Genomic DNA, 15,816 nt, shown 5'->3' with positions numbered 1-15,816 from the left:
TATCCTAATTCTCCTCGATCTCTCCACTGCCCTTGACACTGTGGACCACCCTCTTCTCCTGGAAACATTATCTAACCTTGGTTTCACAAACACTGTCCTCTCCTCTTCTAATAATGATGGCATTCGTTAAGCACTTCCTATGTGCCAAGCACTATGTTCTAAGCGCTGGGCACTGTTCTAACTCTTATCTCTCTGGCCTCTTCTTTTCAGTTGCTTTTACAGGCTCCCCCTTTGCCTCCCACTTTCTAACTGTGGGGTTGCCTCAAGGTTCAATTCCAGATCCCCTTCTATTTTCTTTATGCACTCGATCTCACAACTTTAATCATCATTTCTACACAACTGATTCCCAAATCTACATCTCCAGCCCTGACTTCTCCCCTATTCTTTATATTTGCAGTTCCTCCTGCCCTCAGGTCACCTCCACTCAGATGACCTCTGAACAGCTCAAATGTAACATGTGCAAAACAGAACTTTTCATCTTCCTGCATGAATCTTGTCCTCCCCCTGACTTTTCTATCACTGTAGACAGTGCTCTGCACACAGTAAGTGCTCAATAAATACGATTGAATGAATGAATGAATGAATGGCACCATCACCCTCCCTGTCTCACAAGCCTATAACATGGACATTATCCTCAATTTATCTCTCTCAGTGAACACACACATTTGATCTGTCACAAAGTCCTATTGGTTCTGCATTCACTTCATCCCTAGAATTGGCCCTTTCCTCTCCATAATAATAATAATAATGGTGATGGCATTTATTAAGCACTTACTATGTGCCAAGCACTGTTCTAAGCGCTGGGGAGGTTACAAGGTACTCAGGTTGTCCCACGGGGGGCTCACAGTCTTATGCCCCATTTTACAAATGAGGGAACTGAGGCACAGAGAAGTGAAGTGACTTGCCCAAAGTCACACAGCTAAGTGGCAGAGCTGGGATTAGAACCCATGACCTCTGACTCCCAAACCCGTGCTCTTTCCACTGAGCCACACTGCTTCTCCATCTCACTGCTACCACATTATTCCAAGTGCTCATTATTTCCCACCTCTTCCCTCAGGGACTACTCTGCCTCCTGTCTCTCCCCTCTCCAATCCATACTACGCTCTGCTGCCCAGATCATTTTGCTGGAAAGCCATTCAGTCCATACCTCCTTACTTCTCAGAAACCTCCAATGTTTGCCCAACCACTTCCACAACAAACTGCTCTTTCCATCCTACTTGATCACCCTTCACTGATCTACTTCTACAACCCAATCCACACCCTACTCTCCTTTAATACCAGTTGATTTTCTGGACTTCAATCTCATCTATCCCTCCTCCAACCCCTTGATCTCATCTACCTCCCTTGGGCCTGGAATTCCTTTCTTCTTCATATCTGACAGTGGTATAGTGACTAGAGAGGATTAGAGCAAGCGTGTGTCCAATTTGGTGAGTGAGGAAGTGGGATAGACCTGGAGATCATTGCAGTTGAGGAATGAGAAGAAAGGGGCTGAGGAAGAGTCATTTGGAATATCCACCTGGATGTTGAAGTCCCCAAGGATCAATGCAGGGATGAAGAAAGTGAGAAGGAATGTGAGAAAAGGTTGGAAATTGTTCAGAGAATTAGAGTTAGGGCTACACCCACTCTCCTGCACCCTCTTGGAATGTTTTCCTCCATTTTCTCTCCTAGCCCCATTACAAATTTTTAAATTGTTTCTCCATTTCCTTTGCCACAGTCACATTGTGCCCTCAGAGCTTGTGGCATAAACAACAGTAGTGTGATAGAAGTTGAAATTGATAAGTTGTAAAGTTGAATGAGAGAGTAGATGTGGAAATGTCTGAGGACTTCCTATTCCTTCTTTCGTAAAAGACACTCTGTGAATTTTGAAGGTTTTACTGTAGCCTCTATTTTAGGCTGTTTTTGACTCACTTTTCCTCCAACCAGCTTCTTGTCAGTTGGCCTGATACAACTGACCTGTTCCTCTGGGGGAAGTCAAAGTGAGTCAGTCCAAGTAGTAATTTTTCACCGAAGTAGGTCACGATGGCTGGCCAGGCATACGTTGGCCACCAGAGCTTTGGTGGATACAGACATCTTGGAGACACATCCAAGATGGGGCTGGGCTGAGGGCTGAGAACAATCTGGTCTGCACTTCAGCTCAACTGTGAACAGACTCTGGGGCAGAGGAGGCTTGGAGACACTCCACCAGGGAGATCTGGGAAATGACTGACATTATGTTTTCCTCTGACAGCTTGTGGGGGGTCGCTCTCTGGGGTGAATGGGACTTTCAGCTACCCAAACAACCCTGGGGCCGAGGTGTATGACCACAACATCAGCTGTTCCTGGATTCTTCGAACCGAAGTGGACAAGGTGAGTGTTGGTACTGGGCTTTGAGATCCAGGGGGACCGTATACACCCAGCCCTTCTCTTTGCCCCTTGCCCCAGGTCAGTCTATTGACCGGAGTGTCACCCTTGGGCACAGAAGTGAGCCATTAATTTTTCTCTGGAGCCCCCGGTCTTCTGGGTCCCAGGTGGGAGGGGAAAGATGGGCCACCATTCACCATGGGAACCAAGTGCATGGCTCTCATTTCATCAGCGAAGCAGCATGGCTTAGTGGAAAGAGCATGGGCTTGGGAGTTAGCGATCATAAGTTTTAAGTCCAGCTCTGCCACTTAGCTTTGTGACTTTGGGCCTCAGTTCCCTCATCTGTAAAATGGGGATTAAGACTGTGAGCCTCATGTGGGACAACCCGATCACCTTGTATCTACACCAGTGCTTAGAACAGTGCTTGGCACATAGTCAGCACTTAACAAATACCATAATTATTATTATTATTATTATCAGCCAAGAGCTTTGTTTCAAACAGCCTTGGGGCTTCCCCCTTTCCTCCTGTTTCTCCACTCTTCAGGGCTCATAATGAAAGATATTTGCTTCCAAATCACTAGGCCTTGGGGCTCTGTCCAGTTTAAATCCCAATTCCAGCCACCACTTCTGTGGTACAAATTGATCATTCGATTCAAAGCTCGCCACCAACTGACTCCTTCTCCACTCCTCTCCTCTTTCCACTTTCTTCTCCAATTACACAAATGATTGATGCACTCAGTCAGCTCACCTCCTCCAATCTCATCTCACTGACCTCCTTCTAAAGCCCAGCCTGCACATTTTACTCCTCTAAAATCTGCTTACGCTCCGTGCCCCAATCTCATCTATCTCTCTGCCAACCTCTTTCCTCATCCTCTCCCCCTAGCCTGGATCTCCCTCCCCGTCCATTTATGCCAGACCACCACTCTTTCCAACTTCAAAGCATTATTAAGGGCACATCTTCTCCAAGAGACCTTCCCGGATTTTTTCCCCAGATCCCTCTCCATTCTGCATCATTGGTGCTCTTGACTCGGTGACCTTTGGGCAACTGATATTCGCCCCACCCTCAACTCCATGACACTTTGGTATCTATCTTTAAATTGTATATTATATATTATTTATTAATATTAAGGTCCATCTCCCCTTCTAGACTGTAAGCTCATTGAGGTCAGGGAACATGTCTAATAACACTGTTGTATGATACTCTCCCAAATGCTTAGGACAATGTTTTGCATGTAGTAAATGCTCAATAAATACCACTGATGATGATGAAGCTCTCTGCTCCTCTCAAGCTAACTTCCTGACTAACTCTCACTCTCAATTCTCCCACCTCCCACCCAAGTGCCCCCACCTTGTCTGGAATTCCCTCTGCATTCAAATCCACTTAACCAAGTTCCCCCTCTAACTTCATAGACTCCCCAAAAGCCAAACTCCTTCAGGATGTATTCTCTGATTAGTCCCACCCCTGCCTCACGTCAACCACCTTAGCACTCATATCTATGTCAGTTATCTATTTAAGAGTGACAATGAATTTTAATGCTGACACTTCGTAGAGCAGAATCTCACTTAATTATAACACTCTGGATTTGCAGCAATTGCCAAGTTTCACTTCTTTCATACTTTCTTCACATCTCCATGCCCTCAAACTTTAATAATAATACTATTAATAATGATATCTGTTAAGTGCTCATTGTTGTCAAGCACTGTGCTAACCACTGAAGTTAAATACAACATAATCAGGTTGGACACAGTACCTCTCTCACACGAGAATCATAGTCTAAGAGGGAGGGAGAACAGGTAATGAAATAATAATAATGACCTTTATTAATAATAGTAATAATAATAATAATGGTATTAGTTAAGTGCTTACTATGTGCCAAGCACTGTTCTAAGCACTGGGTGGGGGGATACAGGTTAATTGGGTTGTCCCACGTGGGACTCACAGTCTTAATCCCTGTTTTACAGATGAGGGAACTGAGGCACAGAGAAGCTAAGTGACTTGCCCAAAGTCACACAGCTGACAAGTGGCAAAGTCAAGATTAGAACCCATGACCTGTGACTCCCAAGCAAATCCGTCAACCAATCAGTAACATTTATTGAGCATTTAGTCTGCATAGAGCATTTAACTAAGCATTTAGGAGAATAAAATAGAGGTAGTAGACACCATCCCTGCCCTCGAGAGGCCTACAGTCAAATGGGGGAGACAGGCACTAAAATAAATTATAGGTAGAGAGAAACAACAGAGTGCATAGATATGCACTGAAGTACTGGGGGGACTGGAGGGGAGTGAGTTCACAAATATTTAGAGGGAAGTATAGAGGTGATACAGAAGCACTGAATTGGGAGTAAGAGGGGAATAGAACCGGGAGATGAGACTGTGATTGTGATTGAGAGCCCCATGTGGGACCTGATTACCTTGGTAGGGCAGTGGTCTGTTGGATGTTTAGGACAAAGAAGTTCCCAACAGAAGGAAAGGCATAAGCCTTCTCCTCAACACGCTATCTGACCTTGACTTCACAAACTCTGTCCTTTCCTGGTTCTCCTCTTATCTCTCCGGTCGTTCTTTCTCAGTCTCTTTTGCAGGCTCCTCCTCCCCCTCCCATCCTCTTACTGTGGGGGTTCCCCAAGGTTCAGTGCTTGGTCCCCTTCTGTTCTCAATCTACACGCACTCCCTTGGTGACCTCATTCGCTCCCATGGCTTCAACTATCATCTCTACGCTGATGATACCCAGATCTACATCTCGGCCCCTGCTCTCTCCCCCTCTCTCCAGGCTCGCATCTCCTCCTGCCTTCAGGACATCTCCATCTGGATGTCTGCCCTCCACCTAAAGCTCAACATGTCGAAGATTGAACTCCTTGTCTTCCCTCCCAAACCTTGTCCTCTCCCTGACTTTCCCATCTCTGTTGACGGCACTACCATCCTTCCCGTCTCACAAGCCCGCAACCATGGTGTCATCCTCGACTCCGCTCTCTCATTCACCCCTCACATCCAAGCCGTCACCAAAACCTGCCGGTCTCAGCTCTGCAACATTGCCAAATCCGCCCTTTCCTCTCCATCCAAACTGCTACCCTGCTCATTCAAGCTCTCATCCTATCCCGTCTGGACTACTGCACCAGCCTTCTCTCTGATCTCCCATCCTCGTGTCTCTCTCCACTTCAATCCATACTTCATGCTGCTGCCCGAATTGTCTTTGTCCAGAAACACTCTGGGCATATTACTCCCCTCCTCAAAAATCTCCAGTGGCTACCAATCAATCTGCACATCAGGCAGAAACTCCTCACCCTGGGCTTCAAGGCTCTCCATCACCTCACCCCCTCCTACCTCACCTCCCTTCTCTCCTTCTACAGCCCAGCCCACCCCCTCCGCTCCTCCGCAGCTAATCTCCTCACCGTACCTCGTTCTTGCCTGTCCCACCATTGACCCCTGGCCCATGTCATCCCCCGGGCCTGGAATGCCCTCCCTCTGCCCATCCGCCAAGCTAGCTCTCTTCCTCCCTTCAAGGCCCTGCTGAGAGCTCACCTCCTCCAGGCAGCCTTCCCAGACTGAGCCCCTTCCTCCTCTCCCCCTCGTCCCCCTCTCCATCTCCCCCATCTTACCTCCTTCCCTTCCCCACACCACCTGTATATATGTATATATGTTTGTACATATTTATTACTCTATTTATTTATTTATTTATTTTACTTGTACATATCTATTCTATTTATTTTATTTTGTTAGTATGTTTGCTTTTGTTCTCTGTCTCCCCCTTTTAGACTGTGAGCCCACTGTTGGGTAGGGACTGTCTCTATATGTTGCCAATTTGTATTTCCCAAGCGCTTAGTACAGTGCTCTGCACATAGTAAGCGCTCAATAAATACGATTGATGATGATGATGATGATGATAAGCAAGATGTGGACAGTGAGAAAGGTGAAAATGAAGCACAGTGAGTAGGATGGCTTTAGAAAAGCAAGGTGTACGGGCTGGATTTTAGTGGGAGAGGAGCAAGGATAAGAAATGGGGAGAGAGCCAATTGAGCTCCTAGAAAGCAATGGTCAAGGGGTCCTGATGTGGAAAGAAATGGGCATCCACACTGCAGCTTGCCCTCTTCACTCCTTCCAAGATCAAATTCTAGCTTTACCTCACTCTCCACTCTCCAACCTCCAACCACTCTCTCATGATAATGATGATGGTATTTGTTAAGTGCTTGCTATGTGCCAAGCACTGCTCTAAACCCCGGGGTCCCACGTGGGGCTCACAATCTTAATCCCCATTTTACAGATGAGGTAACTGAGGCACAGAGAAGTTAAGTGACTTGCCTAAAGTCATAAGCTGACAAGTGGCGGAGCCAGGATTAGAATCTACAACCACTGACTCCCAAACCTGTCCTCTTTCCACTAAGTCACTCTACTTCCCCCTCAAGCCTGTCTGGATATCCCCTCCCCTCACCCCAAATCCCCCAGACTGCAGGACTTTGCATCTTCAAAGTCCTCCTAATCCTATCTCCTCTCAGAGCCTTCTCTGATTAATTTTCAACACCCAGTTACTCATATACTTTATTCCTTTCCTTTAGTAGCCAACATTTGGGTGGGAAAATGAGCCATTCTATTTTGGACATATTAAGTTTGATGTGTCTGTGGGACATCCAAGCAGAGAAGTCCCAAAGGCAGGAGGAAATGCAAGACTGCAGAGAAGGAGAGAAGTCAGGGCTGGAGAGTTAGATTTGGGAATCATCCACGTAGAGATAATACTGGAAGCTGTGGAATTGAATGAGTGTTCCAAGGGAGTACATGTAGATGGAAAATAGAAGGAGGGGTCTGAGACAAAGGAAAGAAAATGAGAAGAAGGGGGAAGCGAGATAGGAAGAGAACTAAGAGAGGACAGTGTCAGCGGCGTCAATACCTATTGTTTCCCGGAGAAGGGGGTGATCCACAGGGTCAAATGCAGTGGAGAGGTCAAGGAATATTAGGGTAGAGTAGAGGCTGTTCAATTTGACAAGAAGGTGTTCATTGGTGACCTAAGAGAGGGCCATTTCCAACGAGTAGAGGAAGCAGATGTCAGATTGTAAGGAGGTCTAGGAGAGAAATTGAGGAGAGGAAGTGAAGAAAGCGGGTATTTGCTCAAGGAATTTGGGGAGGAATGGTAGGTGGGAGATGGGGTGATAACTGGTAGGAGCCGTGGGGTCAAAGTAAGGTGTTTTTTCTTCAAGATGGGGACTACGTGGACATGTTTGATGGCAGTGGGAAATTTGGAAATTTAATAGTTGAAAATGGAGAGGTAGGGTAGGACAGAAGGAAGGGGATGACTGTTTCAATAAGCTATGAAGGGATGGGTTCAGAGGCACAAGAGGAGGGGTGGATTTTGAGAGGAGGTGGAAAATTTCCTTTTGAGATGCTGCTGGAAAAGTGGGGAGAGTTGAAGAGGGGGCAGGAGGAGGGAGGCACTGGGGAGGAGCTTGGGAGATAGCAGTGTGGCTCAGTGGAAAGAGCCCGGGCTTGGGAGCCAGAGGTCGTGAGTTCTAATCCCGGCTCCACCACTTGTCAGCTGTGTGACTTTGGGCAAGTCACTTCACTTCTCTGTGCCTCAGTTACCTTATCTGGAAAATGGGGATTAAGACTGAGAGCCCCACATGGGACAACCTGATGACCAGTGCTTAGACCGGTGCTTGGCACATAGTAGTGCTTAACAAATACCATCGTTACTATTATTATTAGGGAAATCAGACCTAATGGTTTCTATTTTACTGATAAAGTACATGACAAGGTCATTAGGGGCAAGAGATGGGGGAGATGGGGGGCAGGGGGTTTGAGGAGGTGGTTAAAAGTCTGAAACAGCTGGCCCAGCTTGCCTGGGACAGTATCACAGAAGTTAGAGGAATGGTCTCTATTCTTGAGGAGCTTTGCAATCCACAGGAAGCCATTGTATGTTTTCTGGACTTTGTAGATCTGGCAGAAAGTGCATGTTTTGGGAAGGGGTTAACTCACAGGACTGAATCTGGGCACTTCATAACATGAGAACCCTACCTACTCTACTAAAAATTTCATTAAGATGAGCCTGTTGTTGGTAGGGACTGTATATGTTGCCTACTTGTACTTCCCAAGCACTTAGTACAGTGCTCTGCACACAGTAAGTGCTCAATAAATACGATTGAATGAATTAAGATGTTTGTTTGAAACCGTATTTTGGACTGCATTACCTAATGGTACCCACAAAATATTTTGTGGTTTGGGGCCAGGCGGAAGCATTGAGTGAAGCAGACTTTATGGACCCAGGAGGAGTGGGCTCTTTATTTGTGTCTGGGGGCTCCTAGGGGTTTGAGATTTTGGTGTTACGGATACAGGAATATGAACCTTTACAATTGGTCCACCCTCATCTTGGACAAGCATTGATAAGTCAAGTAGACAAAACATCCAGAGGGAAAGTGAAAGGCCAAATATTCCAGGATGATTGGAAATGGTTAACCTGCTGTTGGGTAGGGACTGTCTCTATAGGTCACCAAGTTGTACTTCCCAAGCGCTTAATACAGTGCTCTGCACACAGTAAGTGCTCAATAAATACGATTGAATGAATGAATGAATGAAATGGTTGCAGACCACTGTGATTGTTAGGTGGTGAGAGATTGTGCATCCAGGCTTCATTCATTCATTCAATCGCATTTATTGAGTGCTTACTATGTGCAGAGCACCGTACTAAGCACTTGGGAAGTACAAGTACAGGCCTAGAATGGATCAGGAGGTTACAGTAAAGCCTCTCTTGGTCCGTGATTTAAGCCTACCTGTTGCTTGTTTCTGCTCCAATGTCTTCACTCACTCCATCCCTTTCACTATTTTTCTGCTTCCACCCCATCCTTAGGGGTGGAAGATTTCCCCTTTTGCAGAGCCTGACCCATGGGGGTCACAGACATACTCCTGATCCAGTATGAACACAGCTCCTGCATAGAATGAGGTGACTGAAAGATTTCAGCATGAGTCTGACATGACCCTCTAGACTGGAAGCTCGTTGTGGGCAGGGAAACACAGTAAGTGCTCAATAAATATGATTTATTGATTGACTACTTGCTCATTTCTGCTTTTATTCCCCTAGGTTCTGCGTCTCACTTTCCCCTTTTTCCAGCTAGAAGCAAGTAGCCACTGTCAGTATGACTACCTCCAAATTCACGATGGCGAGTCCTCTTCAGGGTATCCACTGGGGACGTTCTGTGGCTCTAATCCTCCAGCAGAGCTGTTCAGTAACCACAACACCTTGCATTTCCTGTTCCACTCAGACCATTCCGTGTCTGCTGGAGGATTTACTGTCAGATGGGAAAGTCGGCGTCCAGGTGATTAACTGAAAGTGGAATTAGCCTAAGAGCAAAATGGATAGTTTCTTCCAGATTAGATTGGGCTGGGAGAATCCTATTTTTTCCACCAATTAAGTGTTGAAAAGGGCATTTGGAGCTTTTCAGCGGCCAGGGAACTGAGGTCTTAAAGGACTCCTGGGAGAGATGCACCGGGGACCCTTGGGTGCTTGTAAATGCTTGAAAAGCTCCTGTGTGATGATTACATAGGATAGAGTGGAGGTCCTTGGATTTGGGCAAGAAATTCTTTGGTGACTTTCGAGAGGGCTGTTTCGGTGGCCAAGGAGAGAATTGGAGGAGATGAGGTGGAGGCAGCAGGTGTAGACAACTCCCTCAAGGAGTTCGGCGAGGAAAGGTAGAAGGGAGATGGGGTGATAACTGGAGGGATTCGTGGGGTCAAGGGAGAGTATTTTTTAGGATGGGGATACATGAGCACGTTTGAATACAGTGGGGAAGAGCTTGTTACGGGCAGGAAACATGTCTGCTAATTCTGTTGTATTGCACTCTCCCAAGAGAGTGAGCAGTTTAAGATGATGGTCAGGGAGGGAAGAAGAGAGGAAGCAAGTGTTCTGATAATATGTGAAGGGATGAGGCTGGAAACACAGGTGGAGGGATTGGAATTTGAGAGGAGGCAGGAGATTTCCTCTTGGGATATTGCTGGAAAAGATAGGAGAGTTGAAGAAGGAGTAGGAGGAAGGAGGGACTAGAGTGGGGCAGGGAAGATTTTTAGGGAGTTCATGCCTGATGGTTTCAATTTTCTCAATAAAGTACATGCCCAGGTTATTAGGGGCAAAATTTAGGGGGACGAGGAGACATGGAGTTTTGAGGAAGGAATTAAATACCTGAAACAACTGGTGAGGTTAATGGAGTCAATAAGAACAGAGAAATAATGTTGCCGGGTGAGGTGAGGAAAGAATTAAAGCAGGCAAGGCTAACTTTATGATGGACAAGATCAGCCTGATAGCTGGATTTCTGCCTGCAGTGCCCTGTGGCTCATGCACGGGAGTGAGGAAGTGAATTGTGGAGGTGATCTAGGCTGTGGGTGAGTAGTGTGAGATCGGCGAAAGAATAAGGCAGTAAATCGAATTTAGTAGGAAGGCATCAATTTTTTTCAGGGATGGGATGCCCCTTAAGGGGCATGACGATTTGAGGAAATTGAATGGGTATTGAAGATCTTTATGGGGATTACAGAACAATTTGCAGTGTTTGGGAGACAAGGCAGGTGAGGAGGTTGTGATCAGATATAGAGGGATTTCAGTGTCGGTGAGTGTAGGGTCTGTACAGTTACTGGAGATGATGAGATCAAGTGATTATCCTAATTGGTGAATGGGTGAAGTGGAGTGGAGCAGGAGGTCAGCGGAATTGAGAAGTGATAACAGGCAACGGAATAGTCATCGGGAACATCCACATGGATACTGAAGTCCCCCAGAATCAATGTAGGCGTGGAGAAAGAGAGAAAGAATGTGAGAAATGGATCGAAATGGTTCAGAAAGTTGGAGCGGGAACCTGGGGTGGTAGATGACTGTGACTAGTAACTGAAGTCGGTGGTAAAGGTGGATAATATGGGCTTCAAAGGAAGGGAAAGAGAGGGATGGGGAGGTGGAATGGGGCAAAATCAGCACTGGGGAGTGAGAAGGAAGCCCACCCCTCCCCCTTTCCCAGTGAGTCTGGGGGAGTGGGATGGGGAGGTGGTGGGATGACTGGGATGGGCTGACTAGAGTGGGAGGGTTGAAGGATCATAAAGTTCAAGCATTGTGGTTGAAGTAAAAGACAGGAGGAAACTGAAGCCCAGATAAGTTCAGTGACTTAGCCCAAGTCACACAGCAGCCAGGTCCTCCAGCTCCAGGACTCTGCTCTTTCCTCTAGATAACACTGTTACCTTAATAGTAGATGATAGGAAAGAGAAGTTCATTCATTCATTCATTCATTCATTCAATTGTATTTATTGAGCCCTTACTGTGTGTAGAGCACTGTACTAAGCGCTTGAGAAGTAATGTGTCATAGAGGTGAATGACATAGGATTCAGAAAAGAGGTAAAATGATGCAAAAGTGGATTGGGGAGACGAGGAAGAGGATGACTTCCTCATGAGTGAGACAAAGTCAGGACACCTTGGGAGAAAGGAAGAGCCATGAGTGGGAAGGGAAAAGATCTAGGATGAAGAAAATGTTTCTCCCAGTGGAACAGGTTTTCCAGAGGCCACTTCCTCGGTCAATCCCGACTGTTATGCAAAGTGGAATTTGACAGTCGCTAGTCTAAGAGACTCCTGGAAGCCTGGTCTAGGGATGCCAAAATGCTGTTTAGTATGATAAATGGTGGCTATCCCTCCCAGCACTCCAAAAACAGGAAACTTCCTTCAGTCAGTTGGCTGCATGAATCTCTGCAAACTTCTACGGGCTAAAGAGCGATTTTGGTTTTCTCTTCCAGAATGCGGTGGCACATTGTTAAGTTCCTATGGCTCAATCAGCTCCCCAGGATACCCAAACAATTACCCTTCAAACAGGGACTGTATCTGGGTTGTAGTAGCCAAGCCTGGTCTCCTGATTACTTTTGCATTTGGGATCCTCAGCCTGGAGCACCACCAGAACTGCAGCTTTGACTACCTCCAGGTAGGTCTTCCCCTTAGGACTGGGCCTTCTCGCAGTGATGACTATGTTCTGGTTAGCCCTGGGAGGCACTGGAGATGGGGCAGATTCTGGATGAGACACTGTAGCCCACCCCGAGAAGCCCAGGCTTGTAGGGTGAGGAGGATGGAAAGGGGCAATACAGGGGCAAACGGCACACAGCCCTCTCGGGTAAGAGGGAGAAGACATTTATTTTGGGAAATATAAAGGAGCTGGCCAGCTCAATCTCACGAGTATATGGCAGAGGGGAAGGCTATGGGTCTGGCTGATGAAAGTCTCACCTGGGGTTCACAGGACCATTCAGTGAGGAAGGAGAGAAGAACCTGCATGCTAGGGAAATTAAAGAAAGAGATCAGCTGGCTGCATGGACAGGGTAGTGGTGCATTAAGCCTGTGCAGAAGAAGTGGAGCAGCAAGGCAACTGAAATCCTGGGGAAGGGGAGGTGGTGGTGGTGGTGGGAAGGGGAGAATCCAGAGTGTGGGGGAGCAAAGGAATGGAAGCAGATGAGATGCTGAAGAACAGGCCAGATATGACCCTGAGGGTATGGGCTTCCTGTTGGACTATCACCAGGAAGAGGGCTTAGAACAGTGCTTTGCACATAGTAAGTGCTTAATAAATGCCATTAAAAAAAAAGAGGGAAAAGAAGAAAGCTGGACCATAGACTGGGCCAGAAGAAACTCTTCTGGCTAGCAAAGGCATCCAGGCCGGTGTTTTCTAGATTTGCAGAAAGTGCATTTTACTGGCTCCATGCTGCGAAAGGCCATTCTGGGACAAGTCTCAGTTTCCCTGTCTCTGTGTCTTCAGCAGAGAGCAGGGACCTGGTTACAGATTGGGGGATTGACCCTCTGTGAACCAATACTCTGAGAATGCCCAGTGAAAGCCAGAGTAACAGATGGCGAAGAGAGAGGAGCCGGGGTGCGACTGTACCGTTGACTAATTGTGACTGTAACTGTTGGTGTAGCTGTGATTGTTGCTACAACTGTGATTCTATGATCAACTGTGGCTATGGCAGAATCTGTGACTAATTGTGGCTGTAAGTGATTATGGCTGTGACTGAAGTGTGATTGTAACAATGGCCAGCTGTGATTGTGGCTGAACCTGTGACTAACTGTAACTGCAATTGTCACTATAGCTGTAGCTGGGATTATTACTTCAACTGTGACTGTGTCAGAAGCTAGCTCTGACTAGTTACAGATCTGATTTCAGCTGTGACTGTACCTGTAAGTGAATATAAATGTGACCCAAAACTGATCTGGGATTACCTGTCACTACAGCTGTGACCGATTGTGAGTCTAGCTGGTGCTGAACTGCGATGGTCATTTGTTAAGTGCTTACTATGTGCAAAGCACTGTTCTAAGCCCTGGGAGGATACAGTTTACATAGGGGACAGGCATTGATATAAATACACAAATTAGACACATACGTAAGTGCTGTGGGGCTGAGTGGGGTGGCGAAGAAAGAGAGGAAATCCAAGTGCAAGGGAGGCACAGGAGGGGTTGGGAGAAGAGAAAATGTGGGAAGGCCTCTTGAAGGAGATGTTCTTTCAAAAAGGCGTTGAAGATGGGGTGAAGATCCTGTGTCAGATAAGAAGAGGGAGGGCGTTCCAGGGTGGGGGCCTGGAGGTGGTAGAAGCCAGATTGCAGGGTATCCAAAAGGGAGTAATTAATAATAAAAATAATATAATAATAATAATAATTGTGATCAATGGCGAGATAGATGAGATCAAAGTCCATACTGTACGTAATGCAACTAGGTTTCCATTAGAAGAGTGAAGTGGGTGAGCTAGGTTATAATAGGAAAGCGGAGGGTTAGGAAGGAAGGGGCAGGGTGACTGAGTGTTTTAAAGCCGATGGTAGGGAGTTTCTGTTGGATGTGGATGTGAACGGGAAACCACTGGAGGTTCTTGAAGAATGGGAAACGTGGACTGAAAGTTTTTGTAGAAAAATAATCCAGGCAGCTGCATGAAGTATGGACTGGAATGGGGGAAGAGAGGAGGCAGAGAGGTCAGCAAGGAGGTGGAAACAGTAATTAAGGGGATAGGATAAATGCTCAGATTAATATGGTGGGTGTTTGGATGGAGAGGAAAGGGCAGATTACAGTGATTTTGTGAAAGTGGAAACAGTAGGATTTGGTGACAGACCGAATATATGGGTAGAATGAAAGAGATGAGTCGAGGATAATGCCCAGGTTATGAGTTTGTGAGAAAGAAAGGGTGGTGGAGTTATCAAAAGTCACACATGAGCTCCTTCTACTCCAACCTAACCCTCCCTCACTGCTCAGCTGTCTTTGACACTGTGGGCCACCCTCTTCTCCTAGATAAATTATCCAATCTTACTTTAATGGCACTGTCCTCTCCTCAAGGTGTAATGGATGGAGCATGGGCTGGAAAGTCAGAAAGTCATGGGTTCTAATCCCGGCTCTGCCACTTGTCTGCTGTGTGATGTGATCTTGAGCCAGTCGCTGTGCTTCTTTGTGCCTCAGTTATATCATCTGTAAAATGAGTATTGAGACCCTGAGGCCCACATGGGACCGGGATTGTGTCCAATCTGATTTGCTTGTATCTGGCTCAGCGCTTAGAACAGTGCCTGGCACATAGTAAGCACTTAACAAATACCATGATGATGATGATGATGATAATTATCTCTCTGGCAGCTCATTCTCAGTGGTGGGTGATGGGAAAATCAATGGGAGGACAAGGTTCGGGGGAGAATAATAATATAATAATTATGGTATTTGTTAAGTGCTTACTATGTGCCGGACACTGTACTAAGCACTGGGGTGGACACAAACAAATTGGATTGAGCACAGTCTCTCTCCCACATGGGGCTCACACTCTCAATCCCCATTTTGCAGGTGAGGTAACTGAGGCCCAGAGAAGTGACTTACCCAAGGTCACCCAGGAAAGTGGCAGAGTCAGGATTAGAACCCATGACCTTCGGACTTCCAGACCTGTGCTTTATCCGGAGAAGATAAGGAGTTCTGTTTTGGACTTGTTAAGTTTGGGGTAATGGGAGGACAACCAAGTAGAGATGTCTTGAAGGCAGAAAGAAATAAGGGACGGCAGAGAGGGAAAGAGATCAGGGCTGGAGATGAAGATTTGGGAATCATCTGCATAGAGGTGGTAGAATAAAGACTGTTGAACTTTAGTGGTTGAAGCGTGAGGAGCTTTCACTGTAAACTCAGAAAGAAATAACAGGTTTTGCCCTGCCAGAAGGTTGCATCATCCATTTAATTTCAGGATAAAGCCTCCCTTTCCCTAATTATCTGGTTTTTCTAGCAAAGGCCTTAATTATGCAAATAACGGTTCCAGTCCTCAGTTTCACAGAGGGTACAGAAACAGTGGGGTGCGTTGGATGTGCAGGAAAGAGGGGCTGTGGTGGGCTTGTGGTGTGATGGACATGAACATGAACACAGAATGGCTGTGACTGTGTGATTATTCTTTGTACTTGGTAGTCCCGGGTACCCACTCGCTGCCCAGGATGCTGGTAGACCTGAGCCTTACCTGCCTCTTTAGCAGGACTGGGGCAGTGAGGTGGGATCAGA

At 46.6% G+C, this 15,816-nt stretch overlaps 1 protein-coding gene across 1 annotated transcript in view; it reads left to right on the top strand.

Moving 5' to 3' along the window:
* Positions 1-15,816, top strand: part of CUBN (cubilin) — a 288,242-nt gene that overhangs the window by 34,974 nt on the left and 237,452 nt on the right. The window contains 3 exon segments of the mRNA XM_038755639.1: positions 2,228-2,346; positions 9,399-9,633; positions 12,077-12,258. Coding sequence (XP_038611567.1) covers positions 2,228-2,346; positions 9,399-9,633; positions 12,077-12,258 — 536 coding nt within the window.

This window comes from Tachyglossus aculeatus, chromosome 13, assembly GCF_015852505.1.
Source record: "Tachyglossus aculeatus isolate mTacAcu1 chromosome 13, mTacAcu1.pri, whole genome shotgun sequence".
In the NCBI taxonomy this organism is placed as follows: Eukaryota; Metazoa; Chordata; class Mammalia; order Monotremata; family Tachyglossidae; genus Tachyglossus; species Tachyglossus aculeatus.
This window is presented reverse-complemented; position numbering and strand designations above follow the sequence as displayed.